A 24,963-nucleotide genomic window follows, 5' to 3' on the forward strand; every position below is an offset into this window, starting at 1 on the left:
ATGTACAAAGTTAAAAACACTTTATTTAATAATACATGTGTTCCTGGCATGTGCTGTATACATTTAGTCATATTTTTAAACTCTTTCGAAAGTACAAAGAAATTTTCTTAGCTATAGGAATTGAAAGCTAAGATTTGTGAAGTAAAAAATATTCACCTCATACTTATCATGTTTATCAGAATCTTCACAGAGCAGGTTTACTAAAATTGAGATGCATGGATACATGTATACTTTGTGTGTCAGGAAAAACATGGAATGAAAAATGGATGTGTCTGTATCTCAGGAGCACGATTCCAAAGTCACGTCAGAATGACCTACTCTTGTTCATGATTTCAGTCAGTTATGGTATTAGATGTCCAGATAGTTCCTATAATGATCTAAAGTATACACTGAACTAGCCATGTAATTTTTAAGTTGGGAGAAAAATTAAACTCCAGTTAAAAACACATTTTTGTACAGAATGTGTCTGAAAATAAAAACAGCAATTGATTTAGATCTTTTGCAACTCTTTTTTCTATGCCTATTTAATTTAAGCTTCCCATAGGCCAGAGATTTTCTGAGGCGTATCATCATGTCTTACATTCATTGTTTCTTGCAGTAATTCCTCACGTGACTATTCACTATGCAGAGATTCCTGATGAGTCCAGAAACGTCAATTATAGTTTGGCTAGCTTCCTGAAGGTGAGTTAAAGGCAGCCAGAACATGGTAAGGAATTATTCTTCACCAATATGGTCTTTAAAGCCAAAGAAAAAAAATTACCTACTTTCTAGAGACTCAGCTAGGCTGCTGGAGAAACTTTTGACTGAGTTAATCCATCAATTCAGTTAAACAGCCATGTTTGATCCCCCACCCCCAATGGTTAATTATTTAAACCAGAGGTCCCACATAGGTGGCTTAACCAGAAGGCACGTCTTGCTGGTTTTACGTGGTGTTTCTCAGAAATATTAATTTGAATGCCTTTAGGTGGGGCATGTACTTTCTATGTTGCCACAAACCCCACCACTCCTTAATATACGCCGACACTCTTTATACATTTAAATAGCTTCTCTGACCCTGTTGGCCTCTGAGTTTGTAACTCTTGAACTAAAGGCACAGTCTACACATTGCTAATATAATCACCATCTACTTGTTGCTAATACATGTAAATGAAAATGGTTGAGTTTGGTCAATGAGACTATCTTGAGAGATATCAGAAACTCCTATATTTATGAAAGATAGCACATTTCTCGTTGTTGTATTTTTATTCTCCATATGTAAGGGGCAATGCTGGAATGCGATTGTTCTAGAAAGTGGGTAATAATAATATTTGATTTGCTGCAGAGAAGGGGCATGGATTTGTAAGGCACTTAGTTTTTACTTCTCTCCACTCCCCATCTTCTCACAGCCTTTCAGCATGTCTCAACCTTATCTTAAGAACCTCATAGTCAATAATCGACCCAAGCAGTTTTAGTATCTCACATACCCTTGTTTTCTTATTAAAAATTCACAACTAGGTTTCAGATCTCCAGAGCATGATTTTCTGATGTAAGACCTCTGTTTACCAGAATTAAAACAAAGTTTTAACACTATTACATGAGCCCTTTTGTGTATTAAAAACCAAACATCCACATATCTTTTTTTTTTTTTCACATATCTTTTTAAAGTAAAGATGAGACTATTTGAAATATAAAATCTCCGTTTCTTCCATGGAGTTTAAACTTAAAGTTTGCTATGTAAACGGAATAGAACATAGTCGATTTAGTAGCAGTATTTACCTCATTCAAGTCAACAAACATTTGTCTGTCTTCTATGTGAGAATTCAAAGATGTGAGAGGCTATCTCTGTAATTATATTCAAATACATGTACAAGATCAAGTGTGATGACTGCTATACTGAAAATACAAACAAAATACAATCAGAAAACAAGAAAGGGAGGGATTAGGACCAGGTAGTATGAACAGAGACTAGAAGAATAGTTCCCCAAAACAGGGTTGAGCGTGTTTCAGGTAGAGGATTCATGAGCAAAGATGAGATATATGCATTCAAGAATTGTTCGGGGAGGAGCAAGAAAGTCATTGTGCAGAGTTTAGGATGTGTGGAGGTAGAGCTGGAAAGACCATCTGATGCCAGATGATGAAAGGCCTTGAATGTCAGGCTAAGGGATTTAGATTCGGAGCTATGTGCCGTGGAGCTATCTATATACCAAAGATTTTGGAAGAGGTGAGGAAAAAGCCAGAGTCAAGGCAACCAGTTAGAAGACCAGTCTTTCCCCCTTGTCTGCCTGGCAGAGTCCATTCATCTTTTAGGCTCAACTCTTTCCTAACCTTCCCACACAGGGCTGATCACCCCTTCTGTTGTTTACCCGTCCTTTACATACTTGTATAACTTTTTATTGTGCTGTATTTTAATTATTTGTTTATTTGTCTTTACCATTAGACAAGACTAAAGACCATATCTTATTCACCTTTGTATTTCTCTAGAATGTAATGCTTTGTTTCAAACACAGTAGATCCTCAAAATGTTTTTGGATGAACAGATAAATATAAGCCTACCTCATTAATCCAGGTGAGAGGTGATGAGGCAGTGGAAGTTGAAAGGAGAGATGAGAAGTGAGATGCAAATGGCTGATTAATCAAATATTGAGTTCCTTCTATTTCACAGGGTTACTGTAGGTACCATGGAGAACATAAGAAAAAGAGATCATTCCTATTGTCCTCTCTAGGTGAAAACAGGAAAATAATAAGGAAAATACAAGCTAGTATAAAGTGTTTAAAGGGCCCTGTAGACCAAGGTGGTTAATGAAAATGGGCTTCATCATGGAAGAATGGGCAGGATTATGTAGAAGCAGTGATAGAATTGCTAGCTAGACCTGGCATGAGCAGAGACCCAGAGGTGGGAATGCACAGTGCATCTTCAGTGGGTAATAAGTAGATAAGCTGTATTGGGAAATAAAACTGGAAAAGTAGGTTGGGACAAGATTGTGAGTGCCCTTGAATGCCAAGCTAAGGAGTTTGAAATTATATTAGAGGCAATAGGAAACTGTTGAAAGCTTTTGGGAAGAAAGGTGACATGATTAGGGCTAGGACTTAGAGATTAATCTGGAAGCAGTTGGATAGAAAGATTAGTGGCAGGAAGACAGGTTTGGAGGATAACTGCAGTTGTGCAGTTGCAAGGTAATGAAAGCCTTAACCAGGAGAGCGATAGCAGGAACATATGAACAACTAGTAGGGTTGTCACAGAGGAAGAATGTTTTGTAGGCCAAGACTTCACAGGACCCAAAGAAAAACTTCACTTTTGGCCTGAAATGTTCACATAGGTAAGCCCCACTAACCACCCTCCAGTTCACTTTGAGCTTTGAGAGTTAACCAAAATGAGGCAGTATAGCTAATAGATTACATATCAATATATATGCATATATGTTTATATACATATATGTGTATATATATGTATACATGTATTTGTGTGTGTATATATATATGTATATATATCTTAGTTTGAAAATTATACAGTTGAGTCCCAATTCCAATGATAAGTCATTTGCCCTTTATCTCTCTCTTTTTTAAAAAAATAAATTTATTTATTTTTGGCTGCATTGGGTCTTCATTGCTGTGCTCAGGCTCTCTCTAGTTGCGGTGTGCATGCTTCTCATTGTGGTGGCTTCTTGTTGTGGAGCACGGGCTCTAGGCGTGCAGGCTTCAGTAGTTGTGGCACGCTGGCTCAGTAATTGTGACTTGCAGGCTCTATAGTGCAGGCTCAGTAGTTGTGGCACACGGGCTTAGTTGCTCCGCAGCATGTGGGATCTTCCCAGACCAGGGATCGAACCCGTGTCCCCTGCATTGGCAGGCAGATTCTTAACCATTGTGCCACCAGGGAAGTCCCATTTTATCTCTTTAAGATCACCTAAATCTCTGAAAGTTTTTCTATTATCTGTAAAAGTGAGAATGTCATCCCCTTAATGTGGAAAAAATTTAAAACTTTTTGAATTTTAAAAACTTGACAGACCTTTAGAATTATGTAACTAACTGTTCATTTTGATTTGGTTTCTATAGCGCTGTCTGACACTAATTGATAGAGGATTTGTTTTCAATTTGATAAATGACTATATATCTGGATTCAGCCCCAAAGATCCTAAGGTAAGTTATAAGGACATAACTGCAGTGGGTGTCAGACATTAGAGTGTGAGAACAATGGTGACATTCTCCTCTGGAGGATTTGGAACTGCTGTTTTCATTTAGGTGCTTTGACTAGAGTTATACCTCAAAGCAGGGAATAATGGATAGTGTTTTGGGGGTCCCCAATACTACTCCGTGTTTGATGGTTCACTAGAATGACTCACAGGACGTACTCATGGCTAAGATTCATTACAGTGACACAAAAAGGATGCTCAGTTGGATCAATAAGGGGAAAAGACATCAAGTGGGGTCCTTGGCAATCTACATGTAGGCTTCCTGAGTGCCCTCCCTCCTGTGAAGGATCACATAGAGCACATCCTCTCTCCTGCAGTGAAAATTGAGCCACGTGCGTGCAACATTTCTCTTTAGGGAAGCCCATTTGAGACTCAGGGCTTAGGGGTTTTGTTGGGGGCTAGTTATGTATTTGAGGCTGGTCAAAATTTCCAGAGTCTTGGAAAGGATAGGAAGGCAGATGTTCACCATAAATCACATGGTTTGCACACTGCTGAACAGGTTGGCACAGAAGGCACAGTCTTATCATGTAGGAAATGTTTGTTTCAAGATCTAATTTCCCACACCACAAAACAGAAAATCACAGGCCAATATCTTTGATGAACATAGACTCAAAAATCCTCAACAAAATATTAGCAAACTGAATTCAACAATACATTAAAAGTGTCATACAACATGATCAAGTGGGATTTAATCCAGGGATACAAGGATGGGTCAACATCCACAAATCAGTCAACCCGATTCATCACATTAATAAAATGAAGGATAAAAATCATATGGTCATCTCAATAGATGCAGAAGAAGCATTTGCTAAAATTCGACATCCATTTATGATAAAAACTCTCAACAGTGAGTATAGAGGGAACATAACTTAACATAATAAAGTCCATATATGACAAACCCATAGCTAACATCATACTCAACAGTGAAAAACTGAAAGCTTTTCCTCTAAGATCAGGAACAAGGGGCTTCCCTGGTGGCACAGTAGTTAAGAATCTGCCTGCCAATGCAGGGGACATGGGTTCGATCCCTGGCCCAGGAAGATTCCACATGCCGTGGAGCAACTAAGCCCATGTGCCACGACTACTGAGCCTGTACTCTAGAGCCCGTGAGCCACAACTACTGAGCCCACGTGCCACAACTACTGAAGCCCGTGTGCCTAGAGCCTGTGCTCCGCAACAAGAGAAGCCACTGCAATGAGAAGCCCGTGCACCACAACGAAGAGTAGCGCCTGCTTGCTGCAACTAGAGAAAGCCCGCACACAGCAACAAAGATCCAACGCAGCCAAAAAAAAAAAAAAAAAAATCAGGAACAAGACAAGGATGCCCACAGAAATTAGGCGACAAAAAGAAATAAAAGGCATCCAGATTGGAAAAGAAGTAAAACTGTCGCTATTTGCAGATGACATGATAATACATACAGAAAACCCTAAAGACTACACCAAAACTCTGTTAGAACTAATAAATGAATTCAGTAATGTTGTATGATACAAAATCAGCATACAGAAATCTGTGGTATTTCTATACACTAATAACAAACTATCAGCGAAATTAAGAAAACAATCCCACTTACAATTGCATCAAAAAGAATAAAATACCTAGGAATAAGTTTAACCAAGGAGGTGAAAGACCTGTACACAGAAAACTATAAGACACTGATGAAAGAAAATGAAGAAGCCACAAATAAATGGAAATATTCCATAATCATGGATTGGAAGAATTAATATTGTTAAAATGTTCATACAACCCAAAGCAATCTACAGATTCAGTGTATTCCCTATCAAAATTCCAGTGGTATATTACACAGAACTAGAACAAATAATTCTAAAATTTTGTATAAAACCACAAAAGATCCTGAATAGCCAAAACAGTCTGAGAAAGAACAGAACTGGAGGTATCATGCGCCCTGATTCCAAACTATACTACAAAGCTATCATAATCAAAACAGTATGGGACTGGCATAAAAACAGATACACAGATGAGCAGAACAAAACTGAGAGCCCAGAAATAAACCCATACATATATGAACAATTAAGTTACAACAAAGGAGCAAAGCACATACAATGGAGAAAAGACAGTCTCTTCAATGAAAGGTGTTGGGAAAACTAGACAGCCACATGTAAAAGAATGACACTAGGCCGCTCTCTTACATCATAACACAAAAATTAACTCAAAATGGAGTAAAGACTTGAATGTAAGACCTGAAATCATAAAATTCCTAGAAGAAGACGTAGGCAGTAACCTTATTGACATCCATCTTAGTGATATTTTTGTGGATCTGACTCCAAAGGCAAAGGAAACAAAAGCAAAAATAAGCAAATGGGACTGCATCAAACTAAAAAGCTTTTACACAGTGATGGAAACCATCATCAAAATGAAAAGGCAGCCTACTAAATGGGAGAAGATATTTGCAAATCATATATCCATCAAGGGGTTAATATCCAAAATATATAATGAACTAATACAATTCAACAACAACAAAAACAATCTGATTTAAGAATGGGCAGAGGATCTGAATAGACATTTTTCTAAAGAAGACATACAGATGGCCAACAGCACATGGAAAGATGTTCAGCATCACTAATTGGGAAACACAGATCAAAACCACAATGAGACATCACCTCGTAATCTGTTAGAATGGCTATTATTGAAAAGACAAGAAATAACAAATGTTAGAGAGGATGTGGAGAAATGGGAACCCTCGTACACTGTTTGTGGGACTGTGAATTGGTGTAGCCACTGTGGAAAACAGAATGGAGATTCCTCAAAAAATTAGGAATAGAACTACCATAATATAACCCAACTTTTCCACTTCTGGGTATCTATCCAAAGAACATTAAAACGCTAATTCAAAATGATATGCACCCCTATGTTCACTGTGGCATCACTTACAGTCGCCAAGATATGGAAATAACCTAAATGTCCATTGATGGATGAATGGATAAAGAAGATGTGGTATATATGTGTGTAAGTGTGTGTGTGTCTTTGTATGTGTATATATATAAAATGGAATACTACTCAAACAAAAAAGAATGAAATCCTGCCATTTTACAATGTGGATGGACCTTAAAAGTATTATGCTAAGTGAAATAAGTCAGATGGAAAGACAAATACCATATGATTTCGCTCACATGTGGAATCTAAAAAGAGAAATGAACAAAAAAAACCCAAAACAAACTCATAGATACAGAGAACAGATTAATGATTACCAGACGGGAAGAGGTTGGGGGGTGGGCAGAATGGTGAAGGGGGTGTAAACTGTATGCTGATGGATGGCAACTAGACTTGTGGTGATGATCACTTTGTAGTGTATACAGATGTCAAATTATAATGTTGTATACCTGAAACGTATAGAATTAAAAAAAATCCAATTTCCCAAATGCCAGCCAATGACCAACCATGCAAGCAGGTCTTTTTAAGGTGAGCAGTCTTAGACCTGCTATGTTAACTCTTTACTGCACAGGTCACATTTTAAGGTATGCCTAAAATACTAAACACTTCTGTTTTGAAAATTAATGCACTGTATTTAATTACTAAAATAGTAAATGACTACTAAGTAGGAGTTCTTGTATAATTTCTTTGTGTTTAGGTCCTGGCTGAATACAAGTTTGAATTTCTGCAAACAGTTTGCAATCACGAACATTACATTCCTCTGAATTTGCCAATGGCATTTGCAAAACCTAAACTTCAGCGAGTTCAAGGTATGTATTTGTGTTTTCCATCATTAGGGATTGTGTTTTCCTGTTTTTGGCTAGCGCTAGTATAGTATAACGTTTTCTAGTTAAACCAGTCAATCTAAAGGTAATGTCAGAATTGTTACTATCTGAAGATAGGTTCGTTAATGGTACTCGGCATTTCCTTCATAGTGTCAGTGGTAGTATTCATAGAATGAAGAAATTAGGTGTGTTACATAGATTGCTGCTTAAACACAGATGTCAGATACCAGTTAAATTGCTCTCTGTAGTACTGTTTGGACTCTTATGTGAGACTGAATTAAGAAAAAAAACATATAAATACATTTCTGCTGAGTGGAACATCAAAAGAGAAGTATAAAGACAGAGTAAAATAGTGATATGTATGTATTAAATTGATGAAATGCCTTCAGTTATCTCCATTGCTAGTTTTATTGAATGCTTTGTTGTGTAGCACTATTCTTATGTTACTATGTTTTTTATTTGTCCCTTTTCTTTTCATATATTAATTAGATTTTTTTTCATTTGCGGTGGACCGTTTGACTTCAGTAGGTAGGTTTAACTCGGTTCACTCTAAAGTAGTTTGCTGTCTTTAAAAACAATTGATTTCATGAATGGCTAAGATGGATGGGGGCTTTCTTTGCTTTTTAAATCCTCCCTAGCCAAGATGAGGCTTTAGTTAATGTACCCAGAAAACCTAGGAGGTGGTGTATTTGTTAACTCTTAAAATCAGCTTGAGTGTTGATTGCTAGAAGAATCAACTTTAAAACACCATCCTCAGAAAACAAGTTTTGGCTCAAGCTAGCATGGGGGCTAGAGGGTAGCTGTTCTTTAAGTGTGTCTCATCTCTGCCAGGCTTGCCTCCCTTCTCTCTGACCCTGCTTAATGACTGCTTGGCCATAGTTTTGAAGGTTGGCTGAAACTACCTGATTCGATTTATTCAAACCCCTGAAGCAAAAAACCTTACTACCATTGTAAAGTCGACCCAGATAAGGCCACCTGGGTTAGTCCGTACTGGTTCTTGTGCATAGAAAGTGGTTGGGATTCACAAAAGAGCATGACCAATGGCAGAAAGAATATCAGCTACCTTGGTCTCTAGGAAGGTAGCTGCTGAGCACCAGTTTCAGTGCTTGAATGCCAGCCAGTGAAAATGGAGAAAAAATATTTAAAAACCCAAGCACCCCTATTCAGCTGCTCCCTTATTAGCTTCTGAGCATGTATAGCTCTGATACTTCCCCCAGTATTTATTGATGGCTTGAGGAATTCAGGGAAAAGAAGGGATGAGGATTTAGGATTAAATCTGATTTAGCATTTATTAAGTCCTAACTGAATATATATCATTATATTAAGTGCTGAAGAGGCCAGAAAAGAAATGGAAAACATATCCTTCAGCTTTATGGCCTAACTAAAATTAAAGGGTACGGTAGAGGAGATAAAGATAGTAGAAATTTACCATAGAAATTACTAAACTTGGTCACAGTGTCTTCTGATTGTGACCCAATCAGTTTATAAGGCAAGTCCCAACCAGGATATTAGCAGCTGGGATTTAAAATGGACTGAGGATCTAAAAGGAAGTGAAAGAAATAGTTTGAAGCGGTAATTTTATGAAATAAAAGGTTTGTATTCATGTGATGAATTTGAGTGAGATGAGGCTGTTTTTCTTATTGTTCTTGTACCCCATTGTATTGGGGCCAATATATAACATTTACTAAAACAGTCAATAGTTAATACTGTTACAGTGATTCAGTTGTCTAGTTTCTCTTCCTTTTCCTACTTTACAAATATAAACAGATAAGTGAATCAAGTATTGCTGTAGAGAGTTACTCCAATTTGTAGTTGTAACTAAATCTCTTCAGATATGAAGAAATGTGTTAAAACATTGCCAAATACAGTATTCTTTCATTCTAGATTTTACCCTAAGATTTCTAAGATTTGAAAAGCATCTCAAAAAAGAAAGAATTCTAGGAACTATCTTACCAACTGAAATTATCATTAAGGCTATCATCTAGCCCCAATGATGAGTGCTCGTATCTTGTAAAATTTTGCATGCTTATTCTATATGATAAAAGAATTGTTCATATTTGTTAATAATAACAATATAGTTCTTGCTAGCATGGTCACATATGACTAAGTAATAAATATAGTGCTTTAATGTTAAAGTAATTTTTGAATATTTTTATAAATGGGTTTTAAATTTCATTATACTGCAGATTCAAATCTTGAATACAGTTTATCAGATGAGTATTGCAAGCATCACTTCTTGGTTGGTCTACTTCTGAGGGAAACCTCCATTGCTCTTCAAGACAATTATGATACCAGATATACAGCTATCTCTGTCATAAAGAATCTTTTGATAAAACATGCATTTGACACTCGATACCAACAAAAGGTAAGGATGTTCGTATCATCATCAGTATCACATTAGTTAGTTTCTAAGAAGATTTTATGTTCAAGGTGAAGTTTTCAGTAAGGAACATAACAGGAGGATTGATGAAGTTATTTTTACAAATACGTTTTGTTTCCGTTTCAAATGATTAGGTTTTAAAAATACTGTTCAGATAACTGTTGAAGAACAACACTGGTTTTTCAAATCATGTCTAAAGAACAGCACAACTGCTTCATGATTTGTTACATAAACTAGAATTTTTTAAAAAAATTCTTATACGATTATAGCCATGTGCACTCTTTCAAATACACACCTTAATATATATCCTTAAATATATCTGTTATTGAGTTAAAGGCTATAGGAAGCTACAGTACCAATACTGTTTCACAAAAGTCCTATCTTTGTATTACAGACTCGGCAGAGTTCTGCAAGGAGTAGTGTATCTCAGTATAACCGATTGGATCAGTATGAAATCAGAAGCCTCTTGATGTGCTATTTGTATATAGTAAAAATGATTTCTGAAGGTGAGTTACCAGCATATTAGTCGTGGACTGTACTCCACCCTCACAGGTTTACAAGTTCATGCAACAAATATTTGACCATCATCTGCATGTAGAACACATGCACATTAGAAACAGAACTTTGAAGACTCTGACCTTAGAATGTTCCTATATTTTAACTTAAAATAGGTTCATTTTGGTCATACAAGTTTGATTCTTTGAAATAACTTTTTTTTTGATTTAAAAATTAGTTTCTAAAGTGAGGCAATAGTTTTAGAAGTGCTAAACATTTTTTTTATGCAGAGCATATAATGCATTAAATGACCAACGTAAACAGAAAAAAATAACAATAACCAGTGTCATAGTTAACACTTTAGCTTTTATTTGACCCAGGATTTGGAAAATCAGAAGCAAACAAAAAGACAGGAAGGGTTCTTTGAGGGTAAGGAATGTCGTCGTTATCTTTTGCAGTACCATTATACAGTTTTGCATGGTGTCAGGTTCTTTTCCAGGCTCTGTTCTTTTTTCCTTGGTGTATAATTGTATTATTAACTAGTATTACCATTTCCTCTTTACCTTATATGATAAACTATAACCAAAGGATTTTCATAAACTGCATGTCCTCTGGAAGTAAAATCAGAAGGTTATCTTATTCCCAATACCACATTTGTTTACACAATTCCCTCCCCTTTCTTCCTTTTCTGTTTTTGCTCAAAAAAAAAAAAAGTAAGCAGGAATGAAGAACATAAAAGCACCTGGGTTCTGATCATCATAATATAGTAGTTAAATTTTACTTATTTTCTATTTTTTATTTCATTTTTAGTAAATATTAAATCTTTTTTTGTAATAATGCAGCATCTAAAAACATAAAATAAGTTGATAGTTAACTCACTAGAAACATTGAAACAAATCAAAAGCTAGATATGAATGGTTAATTCTAAAGTATATTAATAAAACAGGTTTAAATAACTAGAATCTTCAAGTTCTAAGAATGTATGATTTAGAGTAAACATCAAAGATTATTGAGGCTATGTGATAAGCCTCCATGTTTGGGGAAAGAAAACAGTAAAGGGAAATCATTTTCAACCCTGGTGGTATTTCATTCCAGGAGATAATGGATCAGTTAATAACTACAGCCACAGCTCACTGTTTTTGTCTCCCCACAAGGTGAAAAATGGGGGAGTATAGAAAGTGACTGCTAATATGTATGGGTTTTTTTTTTTAGGGTGATGAAAATATTCTAAAACTGTGGTGGTTTTATAAGTTTTTAAATGTACCATAAACTACTGTATTGGGCACTATTTAAATGGGTGAGTTTTATGGCACATGAATTCACTCAATAAATTTGTCTTTTTTTTTTTTAAGGCCCAAGAGGCAACATGGAAAACAAAAAACTGGAAAGAAAAAGAAAAAAGTAGTTGAATACCACCACAGCCCAGGGAAAGTAAGAAGGAGGGTGGTAGGGGGAGAGAGAGAAGGAAGGAGGAGAGGGAGATGCATCGTTGACTAGTTCTCCTCTCCTCCACCCCAGTACACATGTGCACACACACCCACATGCCACATACAGTGTTAACCAGTGACAAGCCACTGGCTGCTTTTTTCATGTCATGGGTAAAACCATAACTGCGTTGTTTCTTGAGAACTTCATAGTTCCCCCTCGTCTTGTAAATGTTGACCTTGCTTGCTAAATATTTGATCTTTGTTAATTAGGTTTTTCCTTCTTCTGTTCTTGCTTTTTGATTTTTAAAAGCAAATTTTTAACGACTAGCATACAGTCACATCTCCTCTTTATCTTTTGTAAATGTAATGTCATGCTGCATGGTATCTGTAAAGTCATATTCATTTTATTCCAAAAAATATCTGCTTCTTGGTCCTTCTCAATGAATGTATTCTAGTTACCTTGTCAAGTCCAGTAAATATTTCACTTTTGTTACTCTATATGCATTTAAATGTTGAACTCTTACAGTCCACGCCCTTTAGGTCTTCTCTTGGCTTTCAGTTTTTTGGGCTTTTTGTTGACTCATAAACAGTAGCAACTTAATTTCAGCAAAAAGATGGTAGACCCTACACTTTCATATCAAAGTACAGGGATTCTGAATAATGAGTTTCCTTCTCTGTAGCTTAAATTTATTAACTGGCAATAATTCACTGTTTCAAAGTCTTAGTCATTTGCCCAACTTTTGTGTAGGTCTTATTGCTTCGTATATTATATTCTGAGAAGCGTATCAGAGTCAGGGGTTATCAATTACACAGTCTGAATTGACAGCAAGACTGTTCTCTTGGAAAAGAAAAGCAGTCTCCTTAAGAGAGAGGAAGAGGGAAAGCTACTTCCTTCTTCCTGGCTGTACCCTGGCTTTTCTCTTTATTGTAGACCCCAAAATGAAACTCTGGGTCTCACCTTGTGGCTTATCAGCACCAGCTGCACCTGCAGATTCAGTAGTTTTCTTCCTCACAGTCACCTCTTCATTGGAAGGTGTCTGGTTACAGCTATCTCTCACCGAAAATCCAGTTTTGTGATGAGCAACACGAATCACTGATCTTTTCCCACGAGATGTATAGTCAAAAGGAAATACATATGAAGGGGGCTTTACCTTTCTCTGTGTAAAATGAGGAAATAAGCTAGTATCACCAAGCATATATTCCTCTGTAGTTGCAGGTACTAATGGAGTAGGTGAGTTTTCTCCCGCAGAAACACTGCAAGGGCTCCAAGAGAAGTAACTCTGAGCTCTACGTTTTTGTGTGGAGTTCTTCTGTGTGAAGATCGGTTTCTTTTGTGTACTGCCAAGCCTGTCTTCAGGACGGCTGAAGTCACCTTGAAATCCATGCCCCCTTTGAGCGCCAGGTGTAGATGTTAAAGGAAGACTTGCAGGTGACTTCTGGTTGGCACTCCTTCCTGTGGCAGGCTTGCTGCTGTTAGAGGAACTCTCCAGAGGGGTCTCTGGCACCGCAGAGAGGTCCTTACTATAAAATGGAATTGGAAACTTGGAACTCTGTTGCTGTTCCTTTTTGCCTCCAGATTTCATCTGTTCAGTATTTGATTGCTTTACCAGTCTGACAGGCAGATGCATCTGAGATCCGGGTGGAGGGTCCCTGACTGAAAAATCTAGCCCCCTCTTTTGAGTGCAAGGAATGAAGTCGTCATCATTATCAGAACTAGAAGGATGAAGCTGTTGCTCCTTCAGTTTTAGTCTTGCAGAAAGCTGTTTATTTTCTTTTAATTTATTCCTATCTTCTGTGAGCTCAGCAATAAGCTTCATATTTTGTTGTTGGATATGGTCAAATACTTTCTGTAGCGTCTTCCTGTACATTTCGTTCACTGAACAGCGGTCACATACTTTGGAGCTTAACTTATGTTGCAGGTCATCGATGGTGACATTCAGGATATTCTGTTGCTCCATCAACTCTTTAATTTTGGCTCTGGAGCCCGTCCGCCTTCTGTCTGTCAATCGCTCTTTCCTCAGACTGGTTAGTTTCCCCTAGAGACAGCGTAGCTCCCTGTCATGGAGCTCTTTTACTGTTAGCCAGGCTTTTTAAAAAGCGTCAGAAGACAAATCACAGACGCTAACCTGCATTTTATCTTTTGCGGGAGATCTCTGGCCACTTCCCTTGTCTCCTCCACCCACGTTGCCTGCCTGCATCTCGTCTCCCTGACTGGGACTGGGAAACAGTGGAGACAAACCGCCGCCGGCAAAATGGCGGAAGGGCTGCTGACTAGAGCTGGGCCTCGAACGGGACGAGAGTTTCACCCCTTCTACAGACCTGCGAAGAGGCTTCAGAGCACAAGGCGGGTGCGAGGATGGCTCGGGGGTAGACAGAAGGGCCCGGTTTGGCGGCGGAAAGGAGACCCGAGCCTCCTTTTGGCGGGAAGAGCCAGTGCGCAGAAGTAAGGTGGTGCCTGCAAGCCGGCCTGTGATGAGAGGCTGGAGAGACCGGAAACGCAGTGACTTCTGGGAGAGCCATGCTGCGCTGAGCCGGAAGGGTGCCCGAAGGTGGACGGGGGTGGTGGGGGTGGACCGGAAGTCAGCGCTCACTTTATTTTTGAAACAAATCCAATTTGACCTTATGTTAGCATCTTATTCCTGATGATCAGTATTTTATAAACATTGAAAACTATCAATACTCATGGTCTTGAGTAAATTGGGGAAATAAAGTCAAAACCCACACACTCTTCCCTCCCTGTCACCCCTCCGTTTAGCCAACATTACCTAGTCGTCCATCCCTATCTTCAGAGGCTCTCGCGGGGCAGGCCATTACGTCATTGCCTACTTTTGCGATCCCTACCAGGTTTTTAAATTTAGAAGTGGACCTGCTGACACCATTAGCTATATCTGAGCAGGATAAAAAAGGAATGGAAGGTTAAGTGAGGGCAATATTTTTCTTTTTAAAAAAGTCTCCATGAGTGTGTTGAAAGTAAAAAAAAAAAAGGGAAGAGCTCAAAAGAGAAGTGTATGTGATAGGTTTAAGGGACTTTTATATCTGAAATAGTTGTTCCATTAATGTGTGTGTATGTTTGTATATTGCCAGGACTTCAAGGTTGATAATCCGAAGGCAAAGAGGAAAAAGAAAGTTATCAGTCTCTTTCTCTAAAGTTTAGAGTTCTCAGACTGTTTGGTTCGCAGAGCCCTTTGAGTAGCAGGCGAAGGTGCTTGACCCTATCTTCCGAAAAATGTACTTAAATGCACCATCTTGCATAAAATTTTAGGAAGCTTATTAAAAACCCCAGGTCTACTTCCCTTCCTCTGTCGTCAGGGATGGTAAGCCATCCAAAAGAACATTTATGAAATACATAAAAATAATTGTTGAAGTTGAAATAATTACAGATTAAAAGGTATATTTGGAATTAATTCAAAAGAATACAGTGTGGGTATTGGGCAGTGAGATGAGATAGGAGGAGAGGATATAGATGAGACAGAATTGGCTGTGAGTTAATGGTTGCTGAAACTAAGTTATTGGTACTTTGGAGTTCACTGCACTATTTGCTGTAAGATCTATGCTATCTCAAGATGTAACACTTTATTCATTCCATTTTCAGATACACTCTTAACTTACTGGAATAAAGTATCTCCTCAGGAGCTCATAAACATTCTTATACTTCTAGAGTAAGTTATATTAACTTATTTTCATAAAATTTCCTCTTATTTTTGGGAGCTTAATTTTTATACATAATAAAATATTACCCCTTTTCTGCTTTCAACAGCATATTTGTTAATAATGTAGGAGATGTTAAACTATTTTGATAGTTTAGAGGCTGATGTACAGGTTCTTCACACATAGATAGAAGAAAAACATGGAGATGAAATACTTGTGATATTATAGAAAACTCTAGCTAATAATAGTGCATCCTTGCAGACCATCAGGAGTCTTTCTGTGATCTGGAAAACTGGAAGTGGCATCAGCTGTCCTAAATCATTCATTTAGAGCAGTTGCTGTCTTAATGGAGCAGCTTAAATGTTGGAATTTAGAATTTGTACTCTTATGTAGAGCTGAGTAATTCTACTCACTTCAGAAATGCGTATATATATATATATTTCCATATATATATATCTCCATTGCAAGGTCCTTAGGGAAAAAAATCTAGCCTTTTTCCTAGGTGGAGGTTGGAAATTGTCCTATATTGTATGCTGAGCTATTTTTATGTCATTATTGAAAGCTAAAAGAAAAATTAGAATGAAATGTAAGAAATTTCTAAATAAATAGTACACATATATGATATCGTGTGTGTCTACCAAAACACAGAGGGTAATCTATGCATAAAAACTTAGTAAAGTCTTTCAAAATTTTGCAGAAAATGTCAGCAAATAAAAGTTATGATTAGAAAAACTACTCTAATTATATTGAAATGTTTACTAATGAAAATATATGATGTTGGGGATTTACTTAAAAAAAATAAAGGCGGTAGGGAGTGTGGAGGGAGAGCATGGGACCTGTTTGGGGTATAAGTTAAGAATGGCCATGAGTTGATAATTGTTGAAGCTGGTGGGTGCTGGGTATGTGGGATTTAGTTTGCTGTCCTCTTTACTTTTGTGTTTGAGATTTTCCATACTAGAAAGTGTTTTAATGCCATTATAAAAAATATAGCAATTGCCCCAATTTTTAGGGCTTAAGAACCTTTTTAGGTGTTACTGACTGTGCTAGAGACCTTTGCTGTGATACACACTATAAAGCACAAAGGATGATTTGCATTGACGGTTTTCTAAAAAATATGTCATTAGAATTGTATATGAAGACATGGAGCTTTTTGGTGTTGATGTAATTGTAGCAAATAAATGTAGAAAGATATAATATGGCAAGTAGTTATTTGTATATTTATTTTTGTATACCAAAACATATTATTGTAATATGATTTTAAATGGGTCGTTCTTTGTGACACATGAATTTTCAAATATTACTTGTTAAAATGCAAAGTATGGTAATATCTTACTAACATGCTATTGTTTTTCTTTCTAGAGTATGTTTGTTTCACTTTAGATATATGGGGAAAAGAAACATAGCAAGGTAATTCCCATAGCACTGCAATTTCCACCTTTTTTCTTCTCTTCCAACAGAGGGCAGTCTTAATTATGCCATGTATAACCTAGATGATTCATTTTGAGTTGACATTAAGATACCCATGATTTATTTAATGCATCTCAACTCACAGTTGAAATTAATCTGATGTGAACATTTTTTAAGTTTTCCAGAGGGTAATCATTAGACTGATATGCAGAGTTTCTGTTCTAATCCTAGAACAGATGCTTGTCTCTTCTGAAGGATGTGAGAAAGGGCTAGATCAAGGGGAAGGCAGGAAATCGTAAAGTGAGGACAACTGTAAGATCTGTACTTTTATCTACAACCTGTCAATACTCACCTCAGTTACTAACGTGAATAGAAATCCCCAGCAGCAATCGGGACATGCACTATATATTATTTATTTCTTCTTTTTGCTGTGTAAGTCTTAGTGAAATAAATACTTAAGAAAATGTTTGAGAAACTGTAAGGAAAAGATTACTTATTTCAATAAGATATATTTCAGGGGTAGAGTTAGTCATTAAAGGAATTCAAATAGAATTCTTTTTTTAAGTAAATTCCATGGCACTTCCAAAAACTAAAGAGGCTGTTTGGATGGGGTTTATTGCTGAGTCTCTGGAACATCCTAATAATTCAAGGGATGATTTCCACTGTCTTCCCAGCACTGGGAACTGGTTTAGAACTAGTATGGTAACTACCACCATGAACCTTAACCTCTAAGATTCTGCTGATCCACCCTCTATGTTTATTAGAGGATAGAAAAACTCTTTTTCTTCCTTAGTTCCTGTATTACCCGGTTGTAATTTTTTTTAATGGAATCTTAAAATTAAAGGAAAACAAAGAAAAATGTGCAAATAGACATGTTTATAGAGTAAAAATTTCTGCTCCAAGTTTAACTTGGGTCCAGAAACAGATTAGATAGGCACTCATTCTTAAACATCTAACTCCAGGAATTCTTCCACCTTATGTCAACTCCTAGTATCCCTCTCACTGTTTTCTCTGACTCTTGCCTTTCCTTACCTCCTGAGAAAAGACTGGATCTTATTGGAGTGTTGTCCACTTTACTCTGATATTTTTGAGAAGAAGAAGGGAAGTAAGAAACTCTCTCTAAATTCCTTACTTGTATTCGTATAGTATAAGCTATTTTAAATATACATTAAGCTTCATACAATTTCCAATGATGCCTCATTTAAGCCAAGTAAATACTGAGCATAACACAGTGTTTATGTGGAAACCTAGTCATTTATTAGTTTAAAAAATCTAACGTTGAGATGTATTCTTAGAGTGCTCCATTTCCTAACTTTAACATTTATTTTAGGGTGCATGATGCCTGGATGTCAAAACACTTTGGAATAGACCGAAAATCGCAAACCATGCCAGCTCTTCGAAACAGATCAGGAATAATGCAGGCCCGGCTTCAGCATCTTAGTAGCCTGGAAAGTTCATTTACACTTAATCACAGTAAGTGAAAAATGTGTGTAGGGTACCCATTTGAAACAGATATTAGTACTATTTAATCTTAAAGAAGTACTGGCTTAAATCTCCAATACAATTGGTAATCATTTCCCATACATAGATACAATTGCATATCTCTGTTTATGAACAGTCATTTCATCATATGTGAATATATGATAAAATATGCATGGATTTTTCAGCAATTTTAGGTAATGATGGGTTTTTTCTTAGTTCAATATCAAGGAAGTTAATTTTCCCTTTGAATTATTGTTCTTATATTATTTTACATTCGATATCCTTTATTCCTACTTTAATGCAAATAACGGCATCTTAATATAATAGTATGTGTAATATTTGTTTAGAGTTACTATTGTTCATTCAGTGATCTTAAGGGATTATCCATGCTGAGCTGACTGCAGAAATCAAAGAACTGTAAATAGTATTTTGACAAAGATGTATTTCACACAGGTGAAGTACTGACAAGTTGAATAGGACAAGGAGGAAGCTACAGGGTTATATAAATGGATGCTATCCTCTGAAAAACAAATATTAATAAAAAAGTCAGAGAGTGAGATAAACGTTCATTTCCACACAGTCCTTTGGGGATTGCATAAAAGGAAGCCAGCAGAACTGGCTTTGCCATAGGGCTAATAATAAAAACAAATGTCTTGAGCAGATGGACCTGAGCTAATAGTCAAGACCTTTAAAAAAATGCAAGTCTTACAGCCTTCAGCTTTGCTCTTTGTCACTTGTAAAAATATCAGTATAATGAACCTATGTATTTCAGTTAGCCCAGATGCTTTGTTTTCCTTCTGATTTAGAAACGTCTCATACCATTGGCATCATTGAAAACATCTGGCCATAGGGTGCCACTGTATGTAATGTAGCTGCATTTCTATGAGTTTCTCATTTTTGCACACATAATTAACAGCACAGCCTAAAATGCCTCCTGCGTTATTTCCTGGTTACATCACCATAGTTCATCACTGAAATCTCGTCTCCAAAGAAGGGGGCACCTAATTATTTGTTGCAGAGCTGTTGATAACAGAGCTGAAGTAAAAATTAGTGGAATTGATTAACCCAGAGCATATTTGATTAAGGAGTAAATACAGTGAAACTCATTAAGTCTGCAGGTATTGAAAGCCTGCTTTCTTTGTGTTTGTCTCTCTCTCTGAGTCTTTGGAGGAGAAAATCATTCAAAACTGTTATGTGAATCTCTGTGTTGGGCAGTTTTAATTTTCTTTTTTTTTAAATCCCAGGTTCTGCAACAACTGAAGCAGACATTTTCCATCAGGCACTTCTTGAAGGCAATACTGCTACTGAAGTTTCCCTAACAGTACTAGATACCATATCATTTTTCACCCAGTGCTTCAAGGTAAACATGAAGAGTTAGAACTCAGTCGGTATCATTGCAAAGAAAATATTATGCAAAAACTAATTAGTCAGACGAAGCTTAGTATAGTATAAAAACCCCCAGTGAGCAGTCAGGAAACTTGGATGGCAGACCTAGTTTGGCTCCTGTGTGACCTTGGGAAATCACTGAGACTCGTGTGCCACATCCATAAAATGAGAGGATTGGACTAATTTGCCCTGAATTTCCCTTCTCTTTTATTTTCCTGTTTAAAAACAGTTTTCTTTCACACTTTTATGAAAATATCCAGTAATTTTTAGCCCAAATTATGAATGAGTCAGTTTATCCAAGCACCCGTTGTGATGAGGTATCTTGTCAAGCCAGATGATGTCCAGGCAGGCCGGCTGGCTGGCTTCCCTCGTCAGGTGCCTGGTGGTTTTTCTCAGCTGCTTGCCTCTCAATACAAATCATCATTGCTAGGATTAAAAAAAAATAAGAAGAAATTAAAAGCAATTATCTTGCAAGGTTGTTGAAGGTGTAAAATGAGATAATGGATGTGAGAGTGCTTTGAAAAGTAAAGACTGTATAACTATAATGAAGGGTAACAGTAGTGGGAGAACTCAAAAGTGAAAACTCTTGCTGGCTTTTCATCTGAGTTATACAGATTTTTTTTCTTTTCTTCCCCCCTTCTCTAAGTAATTCAGTTAATTGCTTCAGCCCTCTGGATTTACTATGGAAACCTGGTCTGTGCTTTTCAAAGAGGCTTATCAGGGAAAACTGAATTAGATACTAATAAGAAATAGGCTGCAAAATCCCTTTATGAAGTATTAAGTTCTGATTAAAATGCAGCCAAAATTCATTTTTTATTGTGCCAGTAAGTAAGACATTTGGTCTCAAGGTTTGCATTGTATTCTTTCCTCCTATCCAAATACTTCTTATTTGTTTAACATACATCTCTTGGTAGATGTCAGGCACTATCCGAAGTGCTTTAGAAATATTAACTCACTTTTTTGTCATGGGTCTGGAGGTGGAAAAGAGAACTGCAAATGGGCACCAAGGATCTTTTTGAGATGATGGGAATGATTGGGTTGTAATGGTTGCAAAACTCTGGAAATTTACCAAAAATAATTGAATCATGTACTTAAAATAGGTAAATTTTGTGGTATGTAAATTACACCTTAATAAACTTAAAAGTATAAATGTGAACTCACCTTTAATCCTCATACTAGCTCCGTGATATAGATACTGTTATTTTTCCCATTTTAAAATGAGGAAACTGAGGCTCACAGGGAAGTTAATATCACATAGGTGGTTAGTTAGCAGAATCAGGATTCTGATCTAGGCCAGTTATCACAAGAGTCCATGGTTCTAACCACTACCCCATGCTTCTTAGAAGTAGACTTACAGAAATATCAAACACCATTCAGGGATTCTGGCTATCAAGGTTACTATTAAATCTGTTACAGGTTTGCATATTGTTTTGGTTTGTTGTTGTTATTTTTGGCCAAGTTGTAACCTGGTAATTAGTTGCTTGAGGGATAGGAGAGCAGGGCTGGAGGTGTTAACCAATGCATTTTTTTTAAAGGTTCACAAACCAATAGATATTTCTCTATAATTTGTTGTTTCTCTTATATCTCTATTTGCAAGGAACATTTAAACAATTTACGTAGTCTGTTCAATTGTGATCCCTGTTATTATCTACTCATAGAGGGTTTAATTTGTCACCAGTGGCTAAAGATGTCTTATACTAAACATATATTTAAAAGCAAATTAGATAATAGACTTTTAAAATGGAATTGATGTTTTCCTTAATTCTTACATTACTTTGTCAGAGAAATACAAAGGCTGGTTACCTTGTATCCATTTTTAATTTACTAATTTCTGAATTGAGGAGCAATATGGTTAGGTTAATAGAAAATACTCTTCCCATACTAGTTCTGTATTTGCTGTGTTATACTGGAAAAAGATTTTTTTTCATCTATTTAAAATTATGGAATTAAGTATAGATGTAGTTTATATAGTATTTTGAGATTTCCAAGTTGAAAGATGGCACAGATGATTTTAGATTATGTTAAACTTTTTATTGTTACTTTTCAAGCAGTGGTTTGATAAACAGGATGTTGGTAAAGCCTGTTCTCTCATTCTAGGGGGAGCAGCATAAACTATTTCTGCAAATTTTTTTTTCATGTTTTGTAGAGCCAACTTTTAAATAATGATGGCCACAACCCGTTAATGAAAAAAGTATTTGATATTCATCTTGCTTTTCTTAAAAATGGGCAATCTGAAGTGTCGCTGAAACATGTCTTTGCCTCACTGCGAGCTTTCATTAGTAAGGTAAGAGCAGAGCTTTGTGGCTGCGAGTGGCCTTGCTTCATAGCAAGAAGGAAAGGTGAACAGGGATCATTGCGAAGACCTCTCCAAACCTCAGATAAGGAAGCCATTAAATCCTACCCTTGTAAATATTAGAACAGCAAAATACGTAAAGAGAGCCTGACCAGGCATTCCCTAAAATCAGCACGTGCTTTTTATTTTGTCCTGTCATTCCTTTCTGAAGAGTATCATTTTAAAATTACCAACTGCCAGTTTTTCTTCTCTTTTGCTTCTTTTTAAAGTATTGTCATGCTGAAGATATATAAGCTGTGAGGGTACTCGTGTATAAGCACTTTGAAAGCAGAGACCAAGTCTTATAACCCCAGGGCCTTGTATGATATCTTGCAAATTGTAGGCACTCAATACATGTTCAGATGAATGAATCCTTCCTTTCAGTGCGAATTGTATCGGTGGCCTCTAAATGTTCAGGCCACTTACCTCATCTAAACTAAAACTTCAGACTAGGCTTTTAGGATAAGTGTGACTGAAACAGATAGCAAGATTTATTTCTGATCTGGTTTTGATAGCTTTTAAACATAATTAAAAGCATTAGGAAGCAAGATGGAGTTAAAATTATGGAAAGGCACAGTCTAGGCCTCCACTCTAGTATGTGTAACTCCAACAAGACAAATTCAGTTAACCGATTTGTGTAATAGGATAGCTGAGCATGGAAAACTTTTTTGTCATTATTTGTATGGCAACTTACAGGGTTTAACTGATATAAAAATTAGGTGATCTTGAAGGTTTATTTTTAAATTGACGTTCTTTTTTTTTTAAATTTTTTAATTTTTGGCTGCGTTGGGTCTTTGTTGCTGCTCGCAGGCTGTCCCTAGTTGCGGCAAGCGGGGGCTATTCTTTGTTGTGGTGCGCGGGCTACTCATTGTGGTGGCTTCTCTTGTTGCGGAACATGGGCTCCATGCGTGCGGGCTTCAGTAGTTGTGGCACGTGGGCTCAGTAGTTGTGGATTGCAGGCTCTAGAACGCAGGTTCAGTAGTTGTGGCGCAGGGGCTTAGTTGTTCCGCAGCATGTGGGGTCTTCCCGGATGAGGGCTTGAAACCATGTCCCTGCATTGGGAGGCAGATTCTTAACCACTACGCCACCAGGGAAGCCCTAAATTGCCATTCTTTAATATATATATATTTTTACATCTTTATTGGAGTATAATTGCTTTACAATGGTGTATTAGTTTCTGCTTTATAACAAAGAGAATCAGTTATACATATACATATGTTCCCATATCTCTTCCCTCTTGCGTCTCCCTCCCTCCCACCCTCGCTATCCCACCCCTCTAGGTGGTCACAAAGCACCGAGCTGATCTCCCTGTGCTATGCGGCTGCTTCCTACTAGCTATCTACCTTATGTTTAGTACGGTATGTATGTCCATGCCTCTCTCTCGCTTTGTCACAGCTTACCCTTCCCCCTCTCCATATCCTCAACTTCATTCTCCGGTAGGTCTGTGTCTTTATTCCTGTCTTACCCCTAGGTTCTTCATGACATTTTTTTCCCTTAAATTCCATATATATGTGTTAGCATACGGTATTTGTCTTTCTCTTTCAGACTTACTTCACTCTGTATGACAGACTCTAGGTCCATCCACCTCATTACAAATAGTTCAATTTCATTTCATTTTATGGCTGAGTAATATTGCATTGTATATATGTGCCACATCTTCTTTATCCATTCATCCGATGATGGACACTTAGGTTGTTTCCATCTCTGGGCTATTGTAAATAGAGCTGTAATGAGCATTTTGGTACATGACTCTTTTTTTTTTTTTAACATCTTTATTGGGGTATAATTGCTTTACAATGGTGTGTTAGTTTCTGCTTTATAACAAAGTGAATCAGTCATACATAAACATATGTTCCCATATGTCTTCCCTGTTGCGTCTCCCTCCCTCCCACCCTCCCCATCCCACCCCTCCAGGCTGTCACAAAGCACCGAGCCAATATCCCTGTGCCATGCGGCTGCTTCCCACTAGCTATCTACCTTACTGCGTTTGTTAGTGTGTATATGCCCATGACTCTCTCTCGCCCTGTCACAGCTCACCCTTCCCCCTCCCCATAACCTCAAGTCCGTTCTCTAAGAGGTCTGCGTCTTTATTCCTGCTTTACCCCTAGGTTCTTCATGACATTTTTTTCTTAAATTCCATATATATGTGTTAGCATATGGTATTTGTCTTTTTCTTTCTGACTTACCTCACTCTGTATGACAGACTCTAGGTCTATCCACCTCATTACAAATAGCTCAATTTCGTTTCTTTTTATGGCTGAGTAATATTCCATTGTATATATGTGCCACATCTTCTTTATCCATTCATCTGATGACGGGCACTTAGGTTGTTTCCATCTCCGGGCTATTGTAAATAGAGCTGCAATGAACATTTTGGTACATGACTCTTTTTGAATTTTGGTTTTCTCAGGGTATATGCCCAGTAGTGGGATTGCTGGGTCATATGCTAGTTCTATTTGTAGTTTTTTAAGGAACCTCCGTACTGTTCTCCATAGTGGCTGAACCAATTCACATTCCCACCAGCAGT

At 37.1% G+C, this 24,963-nt stretch overlaps 1 protein-coding gene across 1 annotated transcript; it reads left to right on the top strand.

Moving 5' to 3' along the window:
- Nucleotides 1-157: 157 nt before the first annotated feature.
- On the top strand, nucleotides 158-22,871 carry LOC137217263 (dedicator of cytokinesis protein 11-like). Its single transcript, XM_067723933.1, has 12 exons — nucleotides 158-681; nucleotides 4,030-4,113; nucleotides 7,753-7,864; nucleotides 8,369-8,407; nucleotides 10,066-10,244; nucleotides 10,654-10,765; nucleotides 15,774-15,840; nucleotides 17,189-17,236; nucleotides 18,567-18,709; nucleotides 19,963-20,078; nucleotides 22,251-22,388; nucleotides 22,821-22,871. The coding sequence occupies exons 3-12, from the start codon at nucleotides 7,828-7,830 to the stop codon at nucleotides 22,869-22,871; spliced, it is 930 nt and encodes a 309-aa protein (XP_067580034.1). The 5' UTR covers nucleotides 158-681; nucleotides 4,030-4,113; nucleotides 7,753-7,827.
- Nucleotides 22,872-24,963: the final 2,092 nt, after the last annotated feature.

The sequence above is a fragment of the Pseudorca crassidens genome, chromosome X, assembly GCF_039906515.1.
Source record: "Pseudorca crassidens isolate mPseCra1 chromosome X, mPseCra1.hap1, whole genome shotgun sequence".
Taxonomy (NCBI): domain Eukaryota; kingdom Metazoa; phylum Chordata; class Mammalia; order Artiodactyla; family Delphinidae; genus Pseudorca; species Pseudorca crassidens.